We start from the raw sequence: 26,501 nt of genomic DNA, 5'->3' as shown, positions 1-26,501 counted from the left end.
GCTGATCTTGAAAATACGTTGCATGAGTTGCGTGCTGAATCTGCTGAAATCAAATATACATCTGATACGAAGATGACCGAAGCCCATACTTTAGTTCCTAGCCTTGAACATAAATCTTTGGAAGTAGAAGCGAAGAGGCATGCTGCTGATGCCAAGCTTTCTGAAGCGACTCGGAAGAGTTCAGAGATAGAGAGGAAATTAAAAGAGGTGGAGGCTCGTGAGGGTGCACTTCACCTTTTGGTCCCAAATCACCCCTTTTGGTGCCCGACTCAATTACCCTTCTTTTGGGTCTTTTGTACTATATTTGCCTCAACATCTTTTAGGCCTATAAGACATATTTATGGGACTCTCCATGATTATATGTCTCATCCCTCTAGTCATATCATCCGATCAAATAAACATTCTTTTGTGTAACCCGATGTAGGATCCGGTCGAAGTTAGCCACAAATTACTTAATAATTCGACGATCGTAGTCGGTTTCTAGCTAAACACTACGACCCCTAAATCGTTTGGACTTGATGATCTTCTTCATTAATTGTCCTATCCGACAAATTGCTCGCATTGTATCTTTGGTCGAAGGACATCTCCTTCAGGATGACCCGTCAATTTTCTGGTCATAGGGTGGATTTATAACTACAATATGAAATTACTTTTTTTTTACCAAGTGACAATCCTAGCTTTTGAAGATATAAAATCGCTTTTAGATATAAAAGCACTTTTAATAAAGGTGTACCGAACGAATCAAATGAATTTTTGAAGAGTGCATTATTTATGGGCTAATAGAAAAGTTCACAATATAAGCTACATGTGTACCCAAACGAGGGCTATGTCCTGTTAATTATGTAAATATTTTTGGAAAATTTGGTCAAAACTTCCTAAAAAATTTGGGACAGCTTTGCAACGCCTTGCGACCGCTTTACAACAATTTTGGAGCGCCTTGCAACATCTTACAACAGCTTTGCAACGCCTTGCAACACCTTACAACAACTTTTCAACACCTTTACAAAAAATATTAGATTTTAAACCAAGTAAAATACTAATATTTGGGTTTTTAATTAAAAAAATTGCAAATTTGGTATTAGACTCGATTTCCTGAATATTTTTTACCTCTTAGTCAATTTTATATATAGTAAAATTAAAAGTGAATATAATTAATTATCGGTATTAAGGGATTACTTATTGTGATGATTTTTGAAAAAGAATAATAAGATTATGTGACAAAAACGTTTGTAAAATAGAAAAAACCCGCTTAGTTTTCAGAATAGAAATAAAGCGTTGTTTTTTCCTTTTCAATTAGTAAAACATACCATTTTATTACACATAATTTATTGTGAGGTTATTTTTTTCCAACTGTTTTTATATTCGGTCTAATTTGCTTTTTAACCTAATTCTGTTAGGTTATTTTTCGATTGGCTACTAAAGTATGAGCAACTTCCGGTGCGGCTCCTTACGTTTGCATAAATGTGGAGATTATTCATTTTTGTGCTTTTTGGTGCCTTAACTAAAAAGTCAAACATATAAGTTTCGAAATTACCCTCATTTGTTTTTTCATCTTTATTTCTGCTTTTTATCCTCATGTATCTCTCTTTTTACTTTTAGTCCTTCGTCTTCCTTCTTCATCTCATCCATTTAACACCATTAAACTCTTTAAAGAAATACATTTTTTAACTGTCTTTTACTTCTACATAAACTTAAGTTGTTATCTTCTATCAGTCTCTCCATCTGTCTATCAGCCTCTCCCTCTCTTGGAGTACCTCGATTTATGGAGGCCCTCAACACAATAACTTTTAAGAAATAAAAAAAATATTTTTTTTTCATGAAAAAGCCCCTCTATTCTTCGCGAAAAGACCAAATATGGGCTTATTCGTGAAGAACATGTTCATATTCGTCATGAACAAACCTAGATTTGAGTATGGCCATGAGAAACAGAAAAAAAAAAAATTTCTTTTGTGGAGAAGAGAGAGAAATCTAAGAAAAGATAAAGAAATTGAGTATTACTAAATTTTAATTTGAAATTTTTTTTTTGAGGACGCCCATTAACGAAGGTCTTCTCATTGAGAGAGAGAGAAAAGGAAATAGATGAAGATGAAAAGTTAAAAGAGAAAAATATAAGGGACTAAAACCAAAAAATAAAGAGAAAAAAAACGAAGCGGTAGATCGGAAAGTTTGTATTTTCCTTTTTGGTTAATTAATCAAAAAACACAAAAAGGACTCATCACAACATTTATGCAAACTTATGGGTCACATGGAGAGCTGGTCACAATTTAGGAGCAAATCGGAAAATAATCGGTATTTTTTTTTTTTTGCCAACTTTATATACATGTAACTCTTTCAATACAAATCAGAGTTGGTGAAATTTATTTATCAAAAATTAAGTTTTATTATTATCTTTCAAATAGGATCAAATTTTTTTTTTTGTAATTGACTATTTGCAGGTTTCTAGTTTGCAAACTACTATCTTGCAAAAGCTCAATCATTTACAAACAAATGTTTTGCATATATTTATGTTCGCAAACGTTAGTTTGCGAAAGTTCTCATTTTTGCAAAACAACTGTTTCAAAAGAAAAAAATAACAATAAAAGAATAAAATTAATGTGGATTTTGTTCTAAGATCATGAAGGATCATTCCTAAATATATGAAGCTCATTTACATCCGACATATAACGAAAGTTTTAATAATATTGAGAGTTGAAAAATAAAACAAAAGAATTACTAGCATAAAAGGATAATTTTGTTTCTGCACACATTTTGAAATGGTAATAGTTTTTTTCTTCTGATTTTCTTGATATATTGACTCTTTATTATACTACCTCTTTTGAAAAAATTTAATGAAAATCATTATTCCAGTTTCACCAACCCTAACAAGCTCTCTATATCTTTAAATATCCCACACAAGCAGGGTTGCTCTCCATTGTCTTCTCTCTTTCTCAATCTCTAACTAGTTAAGTTTTACCATGCCGAAGGCAAAGGTGAAACTCGAACGAATAAAAAATAATAGTGTAAGGAGAGCCACTTTCAAGAGACGAACGAAAGGGTTGATGAAGAAAGTGGAAGAATTGAGCATCCTTTGTGATATACCAATTTGTGCAGTTGTTTATGGAGAGAATGATGGTTTCAAACCACCGCAAATCTGGCCACCTTCACGACCGGAGGTACTAAATATGCTCATAAACTTCAACAACTTACCGCAAACTGAAAAATTTATGAAGAATAGGATAACTCAAGAAACTCTCGCTCGAAGTAGGATTAAAACGGTACAAAAGCGGCTGAGAAAGCGACAAAGAGAAAACAGAAAGAAGGAGACGAGTCTGCTGATGGAAAGCTTATATTATCATGGTAAGAGTTTACAAGATGTGAATAGTTCTGATGATTTGGATTCTCTTAAATCTATGATTGAGGAGAAAGAGAAGGAAATCCAAAGCCAAATTGATTTGCTCTCAAAGAATCAGAATGTTGTTGATTCTGTTGCTACTAATAGTACTACTACTATTCTAAGTAGTACTCCTAATGATACAAATTTAAGTGTTCAGATGATGGACTATATTAATGATATTAGAGATCGTCGAAATTTTAATGCAATTGATGTTAATTACAATGATTATTATAATAATGTTGGTCGTATTCGGAGCTACAATAGGGTTCGCCCTCCTCCGATGCAGCTGCAACAACCAGCAAATATAGAGACTACTCAGAATGTGTTTAACAACCTTATGTTACCTGATCTCACTCCTCCTCGCCATGTCGACGGTCGAATAATAGGATTTGGTGAACAGAGAGTTAACCCTACTAATCAGATGCAGATGGTGCAGCAGGGAGGTGGACAATTTTCATCAGTAGTACAACAATCTCCTAATACTGGTTCTTTCATGGGGATTACAAGTACCAATGGTACAGGAAATGAGATTTTTCAGCAGAGTGATCAGGTTGGTTATTTTAATAATTATTCTGCTGGTAGTCATCCTCAAATGCAGCAAAACATGGGTCTTTCTCATCAAGCACAGATGTGGCCGGAAACCATGGGGACTACTTTACCGGCGGAGACGTTTAACAATTTTGGTGATACCATGAGTAACCCTCTTCCTTATGTTTCTCCTCTAACTCCTTTTTATCATGTTGATATGATATAGTAGGATCTCAAAATACTGGTTTAGGGTTTGGAGAGCATGAGAATGTTTCGTATGAGCAGTTGCAGCAGATTATAATGGAGTATGGATCGCAACCATCGTATTCTGCCATTGATCAGAATACAAACATAACTAATCTTGGTTTTGGAGATGATATGAATGTTAATTATCAAAACAATACTCTCTCTCAGATGCCAATGCAGATGTTTCATGGAGGAGAATCACCACATTATGGGCTTGAGAATAACAACAATATTGATAACATCGGTTTAGGAGATGATGGTATGAATGTTCCTGCTGCAAATCAGATGCAAATTCCTCAACAAGAAGGAAACTCATCTCATATTCACTCATTTGATGAGTGGATATAGTTTTTTCTTCATTCGGTAATTTGCTTGTCGGGAAAAGTAATTTTCAGTTTATTTACTTTGTTTCGTGGGACTCAATTTCACCACTCATTCAAACGATTGAGATTCGGTGTACAAAAGTTGATGTCGAGCGTGACTCTGTTTCGTTTTGAAATTAGGTTTTGCTTTAGTATGTTGTGATGAGTTTGGATTATGTCCATCTAGTTTTATAAACTAGAGTTTTAATTTCCATTTGTCTTGTGGTCGATGTCGAGCGTGACTCTGTTTCGTTTTGAAATTAGGTTTTGTTTTAGTATGTTATGTTGAATTTGGATTATGTCCATCTAGTTTTATGAACTAGAGTTTTTTAATTTCTGTTTGTCTTGTGATCGATGCCGGGTTATCTTAGTTCTGTTTCATTAAAAAAACTAAATAAAAATATTTTGTTTTCTGTTAATTTATACATTTGTATTTCGAATAAGATGTTGAAGAACACCTCAAGTCTAAGGAACTTTCTAAACTCACCACTTCTTTTTTATTATTATCAACGTTAGTGTCAACTCGGGTCAAACAACACTCGGCTACACCACACTTACACCCGGTTGAACTAGTCAATTAACTAATTAGCCATAATATCTTGATGTATCTTTTACTTAATCTCATGTAAACAAACCTATATATACTTTTGTAACCACATTGGATTTGATAATAGAGAATTGAGTTTGAATCTCAACTTTCCCTCTCTTCTCATACTCGGTTTCCTCTCTCTCTCTCTATCTTACAGAGACTCAACCGAGTCTCTCCCTCATCTCTTCTTGTTACTTTTTATGGTATTAGAGCAAATCACGATTTTTTTTTAAGCTATGACTTCATCCGACATCTCGGGCTCCACTGTTACTCCTCACCAAACCACCACCACCATGTTTGATGTCCACCATTCCGACTCACCAACAACCATTTTGATCACTCCTTTGCTTTCCGGCGACAATTATCCTTCATGGTCTCGTGCCATGAAGATGGCTCTTCGCGCCAAAAGCAAGTTTGTATTTGTTGATGGAACTATTCCTCGTCCATCTTCTCCCACCGAATTGGAATCATGGGAACGATGCAATGACTTGGTCACTAGTTGGCTTCTCAATTCCGTTGAACCGGACATCCGTCAATCAATTTTGTATGATGAAAGTGCTGCAGAAATATGGAGAAACCTTCATGAACGTTTTCATCACACAAACGCTCCCAAAATCTTCCAACTCAAACGTGTCATTTCTTGTTTGAAACAAGAAGGTTCTGACGTATCGGCTTACTTCACGCATTTGAAATCCATTCAAGACGAACTTAACTCACTTATCGCTATCGAACCATGTATGTGTCGACATGGAAAGTCAATCTTCGAACGCTACAATCAAGATCGTTCCATGGAGTTCCTCCAAGGTTTACACGATCGATTCTCTGCGATTCGAAGTCAGATTCTTATAATGGATCCGTTCCCTTCACTCCTTCGAATCCACAGTTTGGTTAAACAAGAGGAAGTGCAACAGAACCTAAGTAATGACTCCTCCATGAATCCCGAAGCTGCTGTCCTTGCTGTTAACAACTCAAATCATGGGTCTTTTCATCGTTCGGATCGTCCCGAACGATTCGAGAAACAACGAACCAAGAGGCAACGTCCATTCTGTGATCACTGCCGAGTTCATGGACATTTCATCTCCACTTGTTACAAGCTTCATGGCTTTCCTGATCGTCAACGAAATCAACCCACTGCTGCCTCGGTTCAGCCAATCGGGAACCCTAATGCGGCGCCTTTAGCAACTTCAATGACACCCGAGCAGTACAGCCACATATGCAACCTCCTGGCCCAGCCGAAACATTCTGCAGGCACCCCTTCTACACCACCTCCTTCGGCTACAACAGCAACACTCAAACTTGGACAGGACGCTAGTGTAAACCTCACGGGTATGTCTATCTCTTCTTCGCCTTGGGTCATTGACTCAGGCGCTTCTAAACACATTTGTTCCGATTTGTCTTTATTTTCTACATATAACCGAGCACCTCCGGATTATTTTGTTCGACTTCCGGACGATTCACGAATACAAGTTCTTAATATTGGTAGTATCTATTTTACTAATAATTTTTATCTTCACAATGTTCTCCACATTCCTTCTTTTAAATTTCATTTAATTTCCGTATCGGAAATTTCTCGTTCACTTGCTTGTGACGTTACATTCAATTCCTTTTCGTGTACCTTTCAGGACCCAGTGACGGGCAAGAGGATTGGACATGGTGATCCCAAGGATGGTCTCTATTTTCTTCACACGGAACCTAGAATTTTATTTTCTGCTTTTCGTACTTGTAATTCCGTCTCGGATTTATGGCATTGTCGTTTAGGTCACCCTAGTTTATCTCGTTTGAAATTTTTATCTAGCAAAATTCCTTATGTTTCTTTGAATTTGAATGATAATAAAATTCCGTGTGATATTTGTCCATTATCTAAACAGACTCGTTTGCCATTTCCTATTAGTACTAGTACTTCTTCAAAACCTTTCGAATTGGTTCATGCAGATTTATGGGGACCGTTTTCTGTCCCCTCTTTATCCGGCAATCGTTACTTTCTTACGCTTGTCGATGATTTCTCACGATGTACGTGGGTTTTTCTTTTATCTCACAAATCAAATACCAAGAAATACCTTTCTAATTTTCTTAATTATGTCCGTACACAATTTAGTACTGACATCTCCTCTCTTCATTCGGGGAATGGTAGCATAATATTTCCGAAAATTCAAACACTCCGTTCCGATAATGGAACCGAATTCCTAAATAATGACGTTCAAAATTGGCTTCTTACTAATGGTATTTTACATCAAAGATCATGTCCCTACACACCCCAACAAAATGGGGTGGTAGAACGTAAACACCGACACATATTAGAGGTTACCAGATCCCTTAGATTACAAGCCCATCTACCTCTCGAATTTTGGGTTGAATGCGTGTTAACTGCAGTATATATAATTAATAAATTACCTTCGCCTTTACTTCATGGGTTGTCACCACATGAAAAATTACTCGGTCCCCCCCCCCATCTTTGACTCATCTAAGAGTGTTTGGCTGTCTTTGCTATGCTCGTCATCCGTCCCCGAAAACAAAAATGGATCCGCGTTCCATTCCCGACATATTCATTGGATACCCACATGGCCAGAAAGGCTATAAGATTTTTTGTTTTTCCTCCAAGAAAATCATCGTCTCTCGCGATGTTATCTTTCGAGAGGATCGTTTCTCGATGAGTACTCTTCTTCCACCTTCTAATAATCCCTCTCAATCATTCATCAACATTCATGATGACGGCTCTTTTAATCCCTCTCATGCCTCGACACCAACCTCAACTTCGGATCATCCCTTACATAGACCGATCCCAACTTCTCCCATTGTTCCTGTTTCTTCTACAGGCACACCGGCCATTGACCCTGTTCCTTCTACAGGCACACCGACCATTGTTCCTGTTCCTTCTACAGGCACACCGGCCATTGTCCCTTCGGTCACACCGGTTGATAACCTCCCTGATTCTTCAGGCACCTCGCCCCCTGTTTATCCTACAGGCACCTCGGCTCCTTTAGTTCCTGATGAACAGTCCATTCCACCTTCCGCTTCTATAGGCACCTCTCCTGCCTCCAACAGTGATATAGCCACTCCATTACACCACTCTCGTCCGGCCCGGTTACGTCGTGTTCCAGCACGTCTCCATGACTATCATTGTAATGCTTTACCGACCCCAGACTCTTCCTCCTCTATCACATATCCGTTAACAAATCACATCTCTTTTGATAATTTTTCAAACGATCACAAAATTTTTCTTACTTCCGTTCTTTCTCAAACGGAACCTCGTTCATTTTCCCAGGCAATGACCTCATCTCATTGGCGAGAGGCAATGCCTAAGGAAATAGCCGCCTTAGAATCAAATCATACTTGGTCTCTTATTGATCTTCCCTCCGGAAAGAGACCCATTGATTGTAAATGGGTCTATAAAATCAAACATCGCTCTGATGGTTCCATCGAAAGATATAAGGCCCGTCTTGTGGCTAAAGGGTACACCCAGATTGAGGGATTGGATTACACGGACACCTTCGCACCGGTTGCAAAATTGGTTACCGTTCGTGTCTTATTATCTATTGCCGCCATCAAGGGTTGGTCCCGCCACCAACTTGACGTAAATAACGCCTTCCTCCAAGGTGACCTCGATGAAGAGGTTTTTATGAAACTACCACCCGGTTTTTCTAGTAAGGGGGAGCAACGTGTTTGTAAACTCAACAAGTCTCTTTATGGTTTAAAGCAAGCTTCGCGCCAATGGTTTGCTAAATTCTCTTCTGCATTATTATCCCATGGTTTTTCTCAATCTTTTGCAGATTATTCTTTATTCACCTTTTCCAAAGGTTCCACTGTCGTATATGTTCTCGTTTATGTTGATGATATAATCATCACAGGTAACGATACTACAGCTATTTCCAAGTTAAAAGCTTTCCTCGATACCACCTTCTCTCTCAAGGATCTAGGTCGACTACAATACTTCCTTGGTATCGAAGTTTCCCATTCATCTCATGGCATATTTTTATGCCAACGTCGTTATTCACTTGATATCCTCGAAGATTCTGGTCTCACTGCTTCCCGTCCTTCTGCTTTTCCTATGGACCAGAAACTTCGCCTCAATTCCACTGATGGTGATTTACTTACTGATCCCACTATATATAGACGTCTCATTGGTCGTCTAATTTACCTCACAGTAACTCGACCCGACATTACTTATGCGGTCAACACTCTCAGTCAATTTATGCAATCTCCACGTGGTACACATCTCGACGCCGCTCACAAAGTACTACGTTATCTCAAAGGCTCTTTTGGTAAAGGCATTTTTCTATCCTCCAAAAGTCCTTTACATGTTTCGGGTTTCAGTGATTCCGACTTGGCTGGTTGTCCCACTACCCGACGTTCCACTACTGGCTACATTACTTTTCTTGGCGACAGTCCCCTCTCTTGGAAATCCAAGAAACAATCTACAGTTGCTAGATCCTCTGCGGAGGCCGAATACCGTGCTTTAGCATCTCTCACTTGCGAATTACAATGGATCAAGTTTCTCCTTCAAGATCTCGGCATTTCTCATTCTGCTCCAATGACCGTCTATTGCGACAACAAGGCCGCTCTACATATTGCAGCAACCCGGTCTTCCACGAAAGAACGAAACACATAGAAATCGATTGCCACCTGGTTCGTGAGAAGATCAAAACCAAACTAATCACAACACGATATACACCAACAACGGAGCAACTGGCAGATGTCTTTACAAAACCGCTTGGATCAGACATTTTTCAACGATTAATTGGCAAGTTGGGCTTATCTTCGATTTCCGCTCCAACTTGAGGGGGAGTATCAACGTTAGTGTCAACTCGGGTCAAACAACACTCGGCTACACCACACTTACACCCGGTTGAACTAGTCAATTAACTAATTAGCCATAATATCTTGATGTATCTTTTACTTAATCTCATGTAAATCTCATGTAAACAAACCTATATATACTTTTGTAACCACATTGGATTTGATAATAGAGAATTGAGTTTGAATCTCAACTTTCCCTCTCTTCTCATACTCGGTTTCCTCTCTCTCTCTCTATCTCACAGAGACTCAACCGAGTCTCTCCCTCATCTCTTCTTGTTACTTCTTAATTATCTTCAAGATTTCACTGGGACAAACTAGGCTCAAAAGTTTTGAAGCTTGGTAGCTTAGGGCTTTCCAGTGTCTTCCTTGTATCAAGCTTTGAATAACCTAGAACAGAACACCTCTCTTGCTACGAATCATAAATTCACCTGAAATAGGTTAGTACCCCCACAAAGGTATTTTTCCCTGTTTCTTTACTTCTCTGTTTTTCTATGATCCTCTGTTTTTTGTGCAACCTTCTTGGTTGCATTAATTGTCTTTTCTTTCCTTTGTGTAACTTTTTCTTTTATGAATGAATTGAACTTCACCCAAACAAAAAAAAAGAGATGTGTCGCTTTAAGAGACAGATAGAGTAATATGAGCTTGGTCCATACTCCATAGTGGTGTGTGTTTGTCAAATTTCACTTGGAATCATTTATACGATAATGTAAAAACCTACAGAAAAATTGTATGTAAAATGATAAACAATGTCGAAATGAATTTACTATTAAATCAAAATTTTCTTGACATGGACTTCAAGAGTCATTATATCCAATTAAAACATAGATACGCAAAGTTTCAATATATGTTGAATTACGCATTTGTAAGAATAAAAAATCATAGTAAAAACGAAGAAGAGTTTTAAAAATTTATCGAGCTTTGTGGCAATTTGGCTTCTTTCTTCTTTTTCTTTGCTCAAAAAATTGAAGAATGTTGGGAATCTTATGCCTATACTAGTTTTTTTTTTTTTTTGATGAAATATGCCTATACTAGTTTTTTTTTAGGGCCGGTAATTATAAGGCCCAAAATGGGGAAGTTAAAGAGAATCAGGCCCAATACTAAATAATAATGAGGAAAAAACCCAGTAGGTAAAAATACAATTTTACCCTCTAAAATGAAATTTTCCGCCCAAATCAATGTCAAAAAAATTTTTGAACATTTCTGAACAATTATTGGTTTGCTCTCGACAATTTTATAAATTTCTGAACAAATTTTAGTTTGTCTCAACAATTTGTAAATTTGTGAACAAATTCGTTTTTGCTTAGACATTGTTTTGCCAAAATATTTCGCATTTTTTTCTTTTGCATTTTACATAGACAAACTAACACAAACATTTTCGCTACAACATTTTTCAATTTGTCTTGTGAAAAAATAAATGGTTACCGCATTTTTTGTTTTGCTTTCGACATAAATATAAAGACTAAAGCATTTTTTTTTATTTGACTTTTACAAAAATTAAAATGTTATGCATATTATCCTTTGTATTTAACAAATCCGTTAACGAACAAATAATATTTTGACTAATACATTATATATGTTGTTAAGAACATAATTATATATGATGCCAACATTTTATAATAAGTCGGGACATTATTATAGATATTGTCAACATTTTATAACAACACAATGATATATGTTGTCAACATATAAGGGTAAAAATGGAATTATGAAAAAAATATGTTGTATTGTTAACAACATAATTACATATCTTGTGAACATTTTGAAAAATGTTCAAAAAATGGGTTTTTTTGACATTATTATTTTTGAGTGGGTTTTTTTCTTATTAGGGTCTAGATTTTTGGGTTTTTCACTCATTTTTTCTTTTTTTTTTATGAAATATGCCTATACTAGTTTGGTAAATAGTTTTATGATTGAAAAATGATAATAATTAGAAAATAGTTCTCTATATACCTTAACTTCTCTACATTAATTATTTCTTCTTTGTATTGGCTCCCAAGAATATATTGATACACCATAAAAATAATATGGAATAACATGAATTGAGTTAGCAACATAACCGTCATCATTTCAACAAAAAAAAAAAAGAGCAGTGATTGGATGAGCTCGAACTCATACCCGGATGTATAAGCTCGAGTCATCCAATGGTGAGAATTAGATGCTGCTCCCATGAGATCTTTTCCCACCAAAAAGAGGACAGCTATCATCCCTTAATTTTCTCCAAGTTTTAAGGCTATTATATATAACCCATTAAAAATCAAGTATTCACAGTAGTGCCACCAATACAGATGAAACTTCAAATTTTTCTTACCAAAATGAATTATCCATCTACTTTCTCACTAATTTTCATTTGTCATTGCTTTAATCATTTTCTCTTTGACTTTTGAGTTCAAACTTTTACTACTCATTTTTTCCTCTTCTTCTTTAAATTTTTATCTAATAGGATTCAGGAATCTTAGGGCATACCTTCGGTTGTCATGTAAACCTGAAAATCAGAAAATGTCCCAAGAAGAAGGGAGGGATCCTCCATGATTATTTCATGTAATCATCTTCGGTTTTAACATGTCTCAAGGTTGAGTTGTGTATATTTGATACGGGTTCATGACCAAATGCTTACTATCTCCGCCAATTTGTGCTAAAGAAGAAATAATTAAAAAGAAAAGGCAAGAACCAAATAAGTAGGCCTCGGCTTAACCTGTTTACCAACCACACCCTTGTCCGGACACTACCCATTCATACAAATGTTCCAGTTTAGAATAGATTACGCCACAGATGGAAAATATTAATCTTTACGTGGAAACACTCTCGAACATCAACAGCGAGGGCAAAATACGAGTGTATCATAGTTGGTATCTTATTGAGTTATCGACAAACAATTGTCGATATTTTGTTAGAGTTGCATAAGATATGATTTCCCGACGTTGGAAGTTCAAAAGACCAAAAACAAAGTGATATTCCATTGGCTATGTTTTGTTGAAGGTTCGGTAGGCGGTAGTATTAGACCTTAAGTATAAAATGATATTGGCGTAGTAACATAAGCTCAACAAGAACATAGAACAGAAAATCTAAACATTTTTGAATCATGCCCCAATTGCCCCAACTAACAAAAAGAACTTAATGACATTTCTAACTATTAACATAGGTCTATATAGAAAAATGGAAGGAACAAAAATAAACTACCCTTCTGTTAAAGCACATCATGATATCAAGAAAGAAAAAACACAAGGAAAAAGATTCAAGCTACAATTAAATACGATTCAGCGAGTATAAATTGTTTGTGACAGAACTAGTGTTCATACACAATCAAAACAACTCAGAGTGTTGGATTGGACTGAGTAGTTCAAATTTCTCCGAGTCTGTAAGTGCCCTAGTAATGACTGGGAGGTCAGTAGCCGAAACTTCTTAAGAAACAGACGAGTCGCCAAGATAATTTGAAGTTTCATCTGTATTAGTGGCAATCCTGCGAATACTTGATTTTTAATGGGTTATATATAATAGCCTTAAAACTTGGAGAAAATTAAGGGATGATAGCTGTCCTCTTTTTGGTGGGAAAAGATCTCATGGGAGCAGCATCTAATTCTCACCGTTGGATGACTCGAGCTCATACCTCCGGGTATGAGCTCGAGCTCATCCAATCACTACTCAAAAAAAAAACATAACCGTCATCATTAAGACGTTTTGGGCCCTAAAGGCCTAATAAAGACTCTTAAGGTCATCCTAAAATGTCTGAAAGCCCATTTATTCATACCTTTAAGGTCGTTACTATCAATTCTTTGGGTATTTACCAAAATCTCTCACAAAAGAATTGTTTTGGGTTGATTTTCAAACAAAATGTCTCCCTTCAGAACTTCTTTACCATATTCTCCAAAAAAAAATTATATCTTTATTTCTATCCATATGTCAAACACCAAGTTAGGTGTGGAGCATGAACCAAATTCCTTTCCTGCTCAAACCAAATGCGAAACAAAAATAATGTAAGAATCACAATGTTTCGTCTTCTTTGGTAATTTTATTCTAATTTTGGTATCAAAAATCACATTGTCAGTTTTCTGTTCCTGATCTTAATGTTTGATGTGATCAGTTTAGGATACCAAGATTTCGAATCATTGACAATTCTCTTCTATTATAAGCTTTCTATATTTCTAGATGTATTGGTTATCGCCGTATCCGGCATTTATGAATACCATTCTGAAAACAGTTATGTCAAATGATTAACGAAAAAGAATAGTGAGAAACTAACTATTAAATGCAACGTTAACGTTAGGTAAAGTGTCCCCTTTTCCAATATCCAAGTGGTGCTTGTTCATCCAAATTAGGAGCTCTATCATACTTTTATGTTTTCTTCGTCGAGCTCTTGAATTTAAAACTAAAGTATACACAAAATCGATTTCAAAAAATAAATATTGATGATCGAAGTTTCAAAAATGTCAGGGGAACAACTGTAATTAAAGAGAGCTAAAGATAGTCCCACATCGCAATGAAAACTAAAGGCATATTGGCTTATAAACATTTCGTCTCCTATTCCTAGTTTATTTCTTGAGGAGATGATCCAGAACTTTGCTTGCTACAAAATGCCTACTTAGGCAGCAAGTTGTTCGTGTTTCGTTTGGAGTTCATATTATCAACTCGATCAGTTTTCAAAGAGAAGTATTGTCTAGGGGTAATTTCGAATGAAAAACACATTATAACAATTTAAGGGGTATATAACATTTCGAATGTTTTTTTATGTAAAGCTCCAAATGATCCTCCAAAATGAAGACTGATATATTAAACCAAAATCCATAGCTTCCTTGTCTAGTAAATTAAAAATCTACCCTTTTTCTGCAAATTCGCACCCTCGCTTACACGATAGACCTGCAACTTATTTTTTGAGGGAAGTGGTCTGGGATTTGTTTTAGGAATTCTTTTTGGAGTGTTGGCTCAATCACCCAAAATTTATATCTAAGGTTAATGAATTTTGATGGAGATGATTTTCGTCCAATATCCTCTTGTTAATGATGAGAAAATTACATATACAATTATTTAAAAAAATTTTGTAATCTCCAAGAATCTCTGAATTATGTTAAGAAGAAAAAGTACAATGTTGTAGACAATATTTTTCAATAACTAATGACATATTACATCCTTAAATTAACTAAAATATTAAACCTTAATTAAAAGTTTAAAACTACAAGAAAAATAGGTTTAGCAACCAATTATTGGGCGACAAAATGAAATTTGTCACTAAAAACGAGTTTCAATGACGACTTGACAAAGTATTTTGTCAAAAAACTGCTTTAGCGGTGAAATTTTTTCGCCATTTAAAAATATTTTCTGGGACCAAAATATTTGTTGTTAAAAATACTTTCAACCACAACATATTTTTGTCGTTGAAAATATGTTTTATGACTAATTAGCTTTTGTTACCAAACGAATATTTTTTGCAACAAACTTTTACTTGGTTGCAGAATACTTTCCCTGACGGGACTATTGCAACCACGTAGCGACAAAGTTTTTTTTGTCGACAAAAACTATTAGCAACAAATCATTTTGTCACTAGACTCATTTTTTCTTGTAGTGTAATGGAGTTCTTAAATACTTTATACCATTGAGTTTAGCTTTCGTTTACGTAGTAAATGTAAGTCTAGTGAGTAGTGAGATATAATTGCATAGGGAATTACCAAAGAAATTGTCGCTGTCACTATATACAAAAGAAAAAGTATTCGATCTAGTAGACTATTAGTATAATGATTATGATAACGATTATATGGTACAAAGTCTTAATCATTCCTTTCTTAATCATCTAATGTTGATTAAATATGTCACTTTGTTTGCTAATTACTCAACCAAACATATAACATGGTCATAATTTCCTAAAGTTTATTCATATCTCGGATTTGCATTCTCTGAACTCTCCTATTTTATTGGAACATGATTTGGTTTCGATGATCAACTAACCATTTCAATCTTTTGCAGAGTTTCGCTATAGATGAAAAAGAAAAAATCCAACATCCATCTTTCACTCTTTCTCCCTCTTATTTTATTTCATATTTCTAATTTTTTTATCATTATCTTCTACACTTAATTATGCTATCCATGTTATTAGATCAAACATCAATATCAAGAGGATTAACATCCATCAAGTTCATACTTATCCTTGTACATTCTTTTTACATCTAAAGATTTACCTTAATTGTACCCATATACATTCTAATTTGTTTAGCAATATGATACAAAAACTTTAATATATGTCTTCTAAGTTTTTATTTCTCTCTCTCTCTCTCTCTCATTTGACTAACTCAGTCCCTCTCTCACGGCTAACTCTCTCCCCGACTTACAAATTCACACTTTTTTATTCAGCTTTTACAGTTACATACATTTTCACGTATGATCAATATGTTTTTCGTTCACCATTTTGTTTAGAGGTTAAGGGTTAGAAGCACGCTGACAATTTAAAAAAAGCAATTCGCCATTATCTCTTAGTTTAAAATGACAGCATAACTCGTGCGACCTTTTTTGTGAGGAGGATCTATAGGCGCCCCACTTTATTGTTTATATGCGCTCCTCTTACTCATGTCCCTTGTAAAAATTTGCCTGTAAGGGGCAGCCAACAACAATAGAGGAGACCACCAATAGAGCTCATGTGACCATTTTGTTCTACATCCACCCTCTTGGTAGGTTTTACCTATCCCAAGTATAAAAGATAAAAAAGGAAAAACTAATCACAAGTATAGGACTTCTTTGTTGCATAAGTTTGAACTAATTGATGCTAAATAAAGCTAATGTGCAACCAAATAAACCCTTAATATTCACAACCATAATTTTCAACCCTAGTTTCTATTTTACATGAGAATTGAAGATGTAGTAATATTTCTAGAGATCCGAAAATTCTTTCCAGAAATCTAATTTACAGATTGTCTTGAAATCCAAACAGTACATAAACTCAAGACATGATCATTCGAATTGTTGCAGAACTATTGAGATCTGCAAGAAACATATGTAACATTTTTAGTTACATTCTACCTGTACATAGTTATATGTACCCATATATACAGCATATTAGTGTAGATTTTGACCCATTTCTAATGTGTTAAAATCCATGTCCAAGTCTATACCTAAATCAACTCCAAACTCCTCAACCCCAAAGTCTTGATAATCAAAAAACAACCACCCATAATTTTCTATCGAAGAAGATTTTTCTTCATCACCGAGGAGCGTTCTCGTCATCGGTGGAACATCGGATGGTGAATCGGTTAGAAGAGTTTCGTCATCCCAAACAGAACTCATGGACCGTTCTTTATCGCGATTTTTACACGAGGAAGACCTAGATTCATCACTTGAAATAGTACAGTTTTCTTGTGGTGACAAACTCAAACTCGCCTCTAATAATGCATGAACATCTTGGTCAATATCTGGTATCACTAGTTGAAAGCGGCTGGATTCCGCTTGATCACCTGCAGCTGCCAATTCTCGCGAAACTTGATTGGTGAGAGGCTCATGAGTTATTGGATCAACCCCCATCTTCTTAAGTTTTTTCTTGATGTGAGTGTTCCAATGATTTTTTATCTCGTTATCTGTTCTTCCTGGTAATCTTGCTGCGATCTTAGACCATCTACAAAAATATATTAAAATTGAGTCACATGTCAATTATGTTATACAAGACGTGCTATGCATTATCTCACTTTCTTAATATTTTTGTGTATATATATGTTGTCTTCTATTATATAAATTACCTGTTTCCAAGTTGTTTATGAAGATCGATAACGAGTTGTTCTTCAATTTCAGTAAGAAGACCTCGTTTCAAGTCGGGGCGAAGATAATTAGTCCAACGAAGACGACAACTCTTACCACAACGAAGAAGCCCTGCGAGTTGAGGGACGGCACGCCAACAACACTGGCCATTATTGAAGATGAAACTGATAAGTTTCTTGTCTTCCTCAGTTGTCCAAGGTCCTTTCTTAACCCTAAGTTTGTCACAACAAGGTTGTCTACCCATGATCAATATTACTATGAACAAGTTATAACAACAACTCTTTGAAGTAAATGTTACTTCAAAATAACCCCCACCCACCCACTTATAAATAAGACTAATATTCAAGCATTGGTGCAGTTTAAGTAGTACTCATAAGTTTTGAGCTAATAGAGAGAAAGTAAACTAGAGAGTGAATAAGAGTCTACCATCTGTAATGAAAGTTACTTTGGAACTGCAAACCTTTTTTTAATAATAATATTATATATTAATCTTTCTTTATCTCAATATGATTATGAGGTTAGTGATTATTGATTAAGAGACTTTTAACTCATTGAATCTTATTAAAGAAATTCTATTTTTTTTAAGTGTTCTTGACCTTAATATCACATCACTTCTTCGTCATCAACACGATTATTTTAAGCTTCATAGTCAAGCCTTGATAAAGCAATGGACTAGTTAAGAGAAAAACTAAACTAAAAGGATAAAGAAGAAAAAGTAATGCAACCAAGCTTGATTCATTGACTCCAAGGTAGTTAATAACAAGAGGAGAAAGTTCTTAATATAAAGAGAAAATGAGAAGATGAAGTTTGGTCCACTTCTGTGTTGGTCCTATCAAAAGTTCACTAGCGTTTTTTGTGGGGATATAAAAAGCTTTGTACCGGTCAATCGCTAGACATCTTGACCAGTCAAAGTTGACCAATATTTAGCTCAACACTAACAAAGTAGGTCGAGATATACTTTGAACATTATCGATCATAAAGATGTCACATATACATTAAATACTTGTTGGATATAACAAAACTCTATTGAAATTTTAATAATTTTAAGTAATTACCGGATTCTCAAATTTTTTTGTTGTTGAAAGGATTCTCAAACTAAAATAGGATACTAACAAATTGAATTTGATTTTATCATTTGTTTTTAGAAATTGATCATGTATTGGTTTCAAGTGCCAAGGGGGCACAAATTATAACTTAGAAAACAAGCAAAAGAGAAGGAAGATTATATGATTCCCACAACAACTATTACATGATATTGTCTTTTAACAGCTTACTTCTTAGTTTGAACATTTTATTCCACAATTCCTTCCCAGTTTGAACAAAAGTTGAACCAACTATCATTCCTAAATGCATTGAAGAGGCCCCCAGTATATAAAAAGAACTTGACCCAATTAATAATATGTTGGGACTCGTCTCCCGGCCACAAAATGCGTCACAGTCGGCAAAACTTGTCCGATCAATCAATCATCTACCAAGGGGTTAGAAATAAAATCAACTCCCAGATGAACATAAAATGGCGAGATAGCTACACAATACCTCTAGACCAAGTTCACTGCATAAAAACATACTCCGTCATTTCCCCCCTTCCTTTATATGCTATGGTATTAACAAAAGTATATTCACGCCTTATCACGGAGTCCATAGTCAGCCTTCTCATTTGGGTGGTTGAGCGAACAAAAAAATAAGCTATAGAGTTTGGAGTCTTATTTGTTTTATGGGGGCTCAGCTTTAGTGTTATAAGTAAGCGACTCTTTTAGCACCCGGGTTATTTTTTAAATAGTCTTTAAGTACACAATTTTTCTAATAAGCTCCCGTTGATCCTTATACACGACTCATTCACTAACATCAAATAAAATAAGTAAGAGAATATTTGCATACCATTCTTCGAAGAGAACGCTAGATGTCAAATCGGGCCAAAGATCATAAACAAGTCAAACAAGAAGTGCTTCAAACGTATGTATAGTTATCAAAAGAGGAAAAGAAACACTACGCCAGGATGGCCCATGTGAAACTTCCCTTTGTTCCAATCCGTTGTTATTTTTGTACCCATTGGAATGGGTTTCTAGGTCTAAAAAGAGAGAGTTTTAAGAGCAATTATATACATGAAGTCAAGAATTACTCTATAACACAAAAGAACTAAAGAAGTGTTTAACTTGCGTAGGAGATGTACAAGAAATCACTTAATGAGAAGGTTTTCTGTTTTAGTTGTCACCACCACCACCACCACCAGCATTGTCACCACCACCACCAGCATTGCCACCACCACCATCACCAGTGCTGCCACTGCCACCGCCAACACCACCATTACCTCATTGGTTTGTTTGGAAATGAAAGAGGGGGAAAATCCTCATCTTTCAACTGATAATTCATCTGACTTGATGGTCTGACAATCAAACATCCCCGAAAAAAATATATAAGCGATGGCATGAGAAGCAAAAAAAGAAGGTTATAATGAAATTACTCTAGTATGTAAAAGAGATAGTATCAACTACCAGAGTTATACCAGAGTTAACGAAATCAAACTCTAGAAACTGAAAATTGGAACAAGTATTCTACCTTTGGGCCAACAACCCTTGGTTGGAGTGGTAAGAGGTATAATCTTCCACCTAGAGGTCAAGGGTTCGAGGCACACGCTGAACAATTCAAAAAAAAAAAAGTATTCTACCTTTGAAGTTGAGGAGAAGAGGGTCGGTGCAGGGAAGTGCTAGTAGGTGAATCTCCTCGGAACCTCTGTGGCTCATAAATATCTCTTGAATCTCCTCCTTCGGCAAGATGTGAAACTTCATTCATCCTTGGGAAATGCGCAGGCCCAACAGACCCAAATTCAAGCTGATCAGAAGAAGAACCAGTACCAGCATTGCGGCCACACAAATCATAACCGTGATTCCCTCTACGGTTTCTAGCACCTGAAGATGGACGATTCCGTGCCCCTCTGAAATATTTAAATTGGTATCAGTTTCTCTCTCTCTCTCTCTCTACAATGAGGCCAGCAACATATATGATCGATAAGTGCATCTATCAATAAATATTTGGCAGGTTAAAGAAACCGTGTTCTACTTTTTCCTAATTTCTGAAAAGTCAATTACCATCTAGAGAAGTCGAATGTTCGTGTTTGCATACGTTAGTATACCAAGATGAGCCTTAACTCTTGAAACTAAGAAGCCCCATCAAAATGTCTACTAATTATATTTAAGTGGAAGGCATAAAGCTTCATTGGCGGATGGGGCGTCCGGATCGATTGTCACTGAACAACCCTTAATTATGTCCAGCTGCCATGTATTTGAAAAGTTCTGCTGAAAGATATCCAAACAGGAATACTAGCTATATACGTGTTATACATTCTATCAACTTGGGGTTTTGGTCTAAATCGCAAAACCTATCATGTTCTAATAACTGCAACCGGTAGAACCACAACCGGACAGTTCGTTCAGATATACTTCAATTTCTCAGGAAAATAGATTTCGACGTGCAATGACATTAACATAAGCCATGCATCACCATTAGTGAAACTGGGGCACATAAACTAAGACTGCTTCGTATCCGTCCTAAGATCTAGTTACTAATAGTGACACCAGTAAGGTAAAGGTCTTGTGGTGCTCTCTTCCTAAAGAGCACAACACAGGATTTGTTTTCATAAAGTACATTTTATATCCAGACATAATACGTAAAATAAACCAACTAAGAAATCAAGGAAATGTGGAAACCAGAAAAGAATACCCAAAGTATATAGGAGCTTCATAAAGTTCTAGTGATCTTACAGGACGAGGAAAATAGGCGCCAGTTCCACCGCGATATATAGGAGCTTCATCGCCATAATGTTGGTAAGCAGCAGTAGCCCCACTAAATCCAGGCTGTAGTGGCGGAACAGGAACCACCGGAGGGGCATAACCCATTAACTGTGTCAATAGATTCACATTTCCTGAAGGAGGTCTACCTGGATCATCCCATGGGAATTGCCCTTGTAAGTACATGGGAGGTACTTCAATAGGTGAAGGATAAGTTAACGGCCCACCATGGTAAAATTGTTCTTGACAGTATCTCCCATACTGTAGATTCTGCCAATGGCTGACAAAGTCACTATGGAAGATGTCAGACTTGTTCTCATCTGAAAAATCTAACCAATCAGCAACCTGGATGGCTTGAGAACTACCAAAATTATAAGGTTGATGGAGGATCCAAGCTGAATTCTGATCAGACTGTTTCACACTGTTGCTATCTTTCCTCTCCTCCCCATAAAAAGGGCTTCGCTGACCTTCATTGATCAAATAAGGTCTGGAACTTTGAACCTTCTCAGTAAGTATTGTTTCATTAGAGCAGCTGCTATGCCTGGCGATTTGATCAGAGATCATTTGGCTGACTTGATTTACATGTCTATTCCATGTATTTTTAAAGAATTGATTTAATTCATAAATCAAGTCGGGGCACTCAAGTAACCTGACCAGCGTTTTAGCCCCATAGGCGAAGGCACTTCGTATCCTATAGAAGTTACCTGGAAAATATGAAGCAACTTTGTAAAGATTCAAGTTATAGAATATCCTAGTAAAGCACTGGCACATAAAAAAGCCGAGACAGAAGTTGTGAAATATTATAATTTCACTGTAGCATCACACTTCGGAGGCATGTGAGGAATCAGTTATCTTAACAAGAGAAATAATATTATATTGAATTTTATGCCTGGTTATTACAATGATATGATAAATACTCAATATGAAGCTTTATCAAACCCTGGCTATATTAAGAGATATTCATTTGAAGACTGAATATGAAAAAGCGTTCATAATGAAAATTATATCACAATTGAGTTTAGACTGTGAAACCTTTACAAACACTCCGTCCAAGGTTGTTGTTAGTGCGTAATGGATCAAGAATGTTTAAATACTTCGAGAGAACGGAAAGCTCCTGATTATCTTGCCCGTTTTGGTCCACGGCATACACTGAGGTTAAATTACCGAGGAACAGTTTGTCGAGTCGTAATTCGGTATTGTCGTCTGTAGGAGATTCCACTGCAAGTAATTCATCTATCGGTGAGAAAATATGACTGGATGGAAAAGCAAATACGAACTAAATATGTTGAATTGTCTAATATTTCATCAGTACGTAAGAAACATTTTATGATTACAAATACCTGTCATATCCGAAAGTTCATTGATAGGAATAGGACCCCAGAGACTAATACATAAGTTATCCCAATCAAACTTACTGAAGAACTCCAGGAAATGATAAAGAACCTACATATATATAAGTGAAGCCCTTCATGTGTAAATAAACAAAATTTTAAACTTATAAGCTATGTTGGAAAAGTCGGCAAGGGGGACTAGTCGGCGGACTCAGGACTAGGCTTAGTCGCTACTAGTCGTATTTACACGGGACTAGTCGTAGAATATAAATATATAGTCTATTTTGTATATATAATTATAGATTGGTACAAATATAAGTATTTGGGCTTTCATGAAGTATAAACACTAAAAGTTTACCCCTAAAAAGAAGACATCTAATTATCAACAAGTTCTACAACATTAATGAAGTATAAAACACAAAAAACTAACATTTATTTGAGTTTTTAGAGAATAATAGTAGAATCTGGGTTCTAAAAAGAATTGAGAAGATAGAGAGAGAAACTTGGAATCTTGTCTGGAGAGGAAGAAACTTCAAAATTACTTCAATCTAGTTAGATTGATGTTTGGAGGGGAGAGGAAGGGTGAAGAAGCCGAATGAGCAAATCCTAAACCACCTTTGTCGATTCGAGCAAAAGAAAAAAAGGGCCAGCTAAATAATCCGCCTGGCCTGACTAGTCGACTCGGTCCTAGTCGGACCGAGTCGGGGATTTAGTCAGAATTCCACGGGACTAGAGTTTTGGCCTCTAGTCGAGTCGGCAAGATGGGGACTGAGGAGTACTCGGGGATTAATCCCGACTTTTTCTTCATAGCTTATAAGAGACAAAGATGGAAATTTTGGAATTCAAGTTACCTCTAGTGGTCCTGCAAAGGAGTTGTAATGGATATGAAATACGTACAAAACAAGTATCTCAAGAGCATAATTCGAAATAAGTCCATGACGAGCACCGAGTATACGACTCTCGTAATAACACCATGCTTTTATCAATATAATGCTGCGCTTAAAGAGATGGTTTTGGCCGATTTTATGGTCAATCTACAGATATAAAGATTATTTGATAGTCAGTCTACACAAATCAAAACCAGGCAACAATATGTTTATTTTCACATCTACACGTGCATGTTCCAATATGTTTATTTTCACATCTTTTGACGACATGTGAATACCTGTGATCTGAAATCAGTACACGATTTCATACGAAATCGGTACATAATTTCAGATAACCGATACTCGCTTGACCTCACATGATGTGAAAATAAACATATTGGAACATGCACGTGTAGATGAATGCTCGACACGGAAAGGCAGACCACGTGATTTATCTCGACGGCGTTAGCCAAAAGGGATCTACCGCGCCCGTAGGGCGCGGTGGGAACCTAGTTAATTATACATTGGTGTCGCCAGTTTGATTTGGTTTGTGTTAATCTAGCCACTTCGATGGGGTTTCACCTTTTTACATTCTAAATGCAAGGGAAATTTTTTTAGGTTTGTCTAAAATTTGAAAGATTGATTAGTAACAGAAAAAAAAAACACCTAGAGAAAGAAAAAAACACTGTAAACCATCGAACTTAATATGATTAAACTCTTCAACATATAACACAAACAAATACATTATTGCCATAAAAAAATACATTAAACTCATCAACATTTATGCAGAAAATTACTAACTATTAAAGAGAGAAAGAAAGAAAACTATAAACCATCGCACTTCATATGATTAAACTCTTTAACATATAACAAAACACAAATGCATAAAAAAACAAATACATTAAACTCATCAACATTTATGCAGAAAAGAATTAGTAACTACTCTTCTCGATATTTTCTCCAAACACATTTAATAACGTATTTTATCGTAAACATACATTATAAAAATAATAAAGTTCAAAAGAAAAAAAAATCATTTTATATATTAGTAAACTTAAACGTGCTTTTACAACCTCAAACTTTACAACCAAAGACTTTAGTGAGCATTTCTTCAAACACTTCTTGACCAAAATTTCACAAAAATATCAACATTTCTTCAAATACCTCCCTGCAATGACAAATACAACTAAGGGTATATACTACGATTAAAGTCAAAGCTTATCATATCCTAGCAAGATGATCAAATCTCACAACACAAACATCCTAAGCTTTAACAAAAAAACCCACAACAGGAACCAAATCTCGTTAAGATCAAAAGTAAATCAGTTCAACTAATAATTTAAAGAGAGAGAGAGTGTGTGGTGTTTATAATTACATCTGCATGTGTTTCATTTCTTTATGTTGGTAGACTCGGTTGTTCACGATACGAAGCCATTCACTTAAGACTTTATTCCGCTTAAAACATAAAATATGGTAAAATCAATCAATATTTTGTTTGATTTCTGGTCGACCAAACTTCATTGACCAAGTCTGGTCGACCACAATCACTAAACAGTAACTGCAAAAATCATAATGCAATTAATATCTCAAACTTAACAACCACTATAAAGTCTAAATATATTTTGTTTTACTTAATTCCTCTTACCTCCATTTCTTTAAGAAGAGATATAGCTTTCACTGTCTTCCAATTCTTCAAGATCAAATCCGAGAGTTACCATTTCTTTTAAATGATTAGAAGCTTCATTCGATATTCCAACAATATAATAACCTTTCAATAAACTTGTATGGGTAGCTAAATTATCTTTCAACCATTTAATCTCATTTGACTCATTAATCTTTTCGCTTTGTCGATCTTTCTTTTTAAACAAAACCGATTAACCAATGCATCATAAGTAACTAAATTTGGTCTAATACAATGCATTATAAGTAACAAAATCCATTAACCAGTGCATTATAAGTAGCAAAGCCCATTAACTAATGCATTATTAGTAACAATCCATCTTTCAACCATACAATTCTCTGTTTTTTTTCAATTCACTATTTTTACAATACCCATAAAATAAAGTTGTAAATGTTACTTGATCAGGTAAACAATCTAGGGTTTTTTCTAACATTCCATTGAAAACCTCTTTAGCTTTATCCATAAACCCTTTCTTACATAACCCACCAATAATAGTATTATAAGTAATTCTATTAGGTCTAACAGACATTTCATCAAACACCTTTAGTGCATCATTGATCATACCCAATTTGCAAAAAACTCCAACCATAATAGTATATACGGGTTCGACAAATATACCTAGAAACATCAGGTTCGATAATCCCCTCTTTCCTAAAAAAAACCTAGCAAAATCAATTCTATTTGCTTTAACAGTAACACCTAAAATTAAATTATAAGAATATAAACACCAACCTGATTCAATAATTTTTGCACGGTTAAGTCCCGATTGAAAGAACTTCTGAAACTCGAAGTATTGTCTTCTGTAAAACCAACCTGCATTCTTTGAGGGATCAGTGAAGGTATATAAACTATGTTTCAGAAGAACTACATTATGACATATTCTTAATTCATAAGAGAAAAATATCTTTACTTCAAATTATAAAAAGAACATAAATAATAAAAAGAACTATATTATGACTTATCTCCTGAATAACCGACTGACCTGTTTTAATATAATAGATAACATGTCATATACATAAATAAGAAAGAAAAAGAGCTTTCAAAGTCGACGGTCCTAGCTTGGTAGGTTTATGTTACCAATTACACATGGAATATTAAATTGCAAGAAAGGAAAAGAATAAAAAAAATTACTATTTATATAATTAATATATACTACTACTACTACGTAATATTACACATGTTTCCTTCCAGAAACAGAAATATCTTTGTATGTTAATA

General features: G+C 35.4%; 1 protein-coding gene and 1 long non-coding RNA gene across 3 annotated transcripts; both read right to left on the bottom strand.

Annotated features, from left to right (window-relative positions):
- Positions 1–16,653: 16,653 nt before the first annotated feature.
- Positions 16,654–17,937, bottom strand: LOC147552515 (MYB-like transcription factor ODO1). Its single transcript, XM_086669055.1, has 2 exons — positions 17,602–17,937; positions 16,654–17,480 (listed from the first exon to the last, which is right to left on the bottom strand). The coding sequence occupies exons 1-2, from the start codon at positions 17,862–17,864 to the stop codon at positions 16,928–16,930; spliced, it is 816 nt and encodes a 271-aa protein (XP_086525181.1). The 5' UTR covers positions 17,865–17,937; the 3' UTR covers positions 16,654–16,927.
- A 6,587-nt stretch (positions 17,938–24,524) lies between these two features.
- LOC147552514 (uncharacterized) lies at positions 24,525–26,156 on the bottom strand. 2 transcript variants are annotated; one of them, XR_015237215.1, is made up of 3 exons: positions 26,016–26,117; positions 25,751–25,934; positions 25,526–25,709 (listed from the first exon to the last, which is right to left on the bottom strand). It is a non-coding gene; the product is annotated as an uncharacterized LOC147552514 (long non-coding RNA). The 2 variants fall into 2 exon arrangements; XR_015237214.1 differs by lacking the exons at positions 25,526–25,709; positions 25,751–25,934 and adding an exon at positions 24,525–24,770 and having other exon boundaries at positions 26,016–26,156.
- Positions 26,157–26,501: the final 345 nt, after the last annotated feature.

This window comes from Eschscholzia californica, unplaced genomic scaffold (assembly GCF_041429995.1).
Source record: "Eschscholzia californica isolate CP2 unplaced genomic scaffold, dmEscCali1.0.p SCAF_3, whole genome shotgun sequence".
NCBI classification, from domain to species: Eukaryota; Viridiplantae; Streptophyta; class Magnoliopsida; order Ranunculales; family Papaveraceae; genus Eschscholzia; species Eschscholzia californica.
Note: the sequence above shows the minus strand (reverse complement) of the source record. Positions and strands in the feature narration are given on the sequence as shown.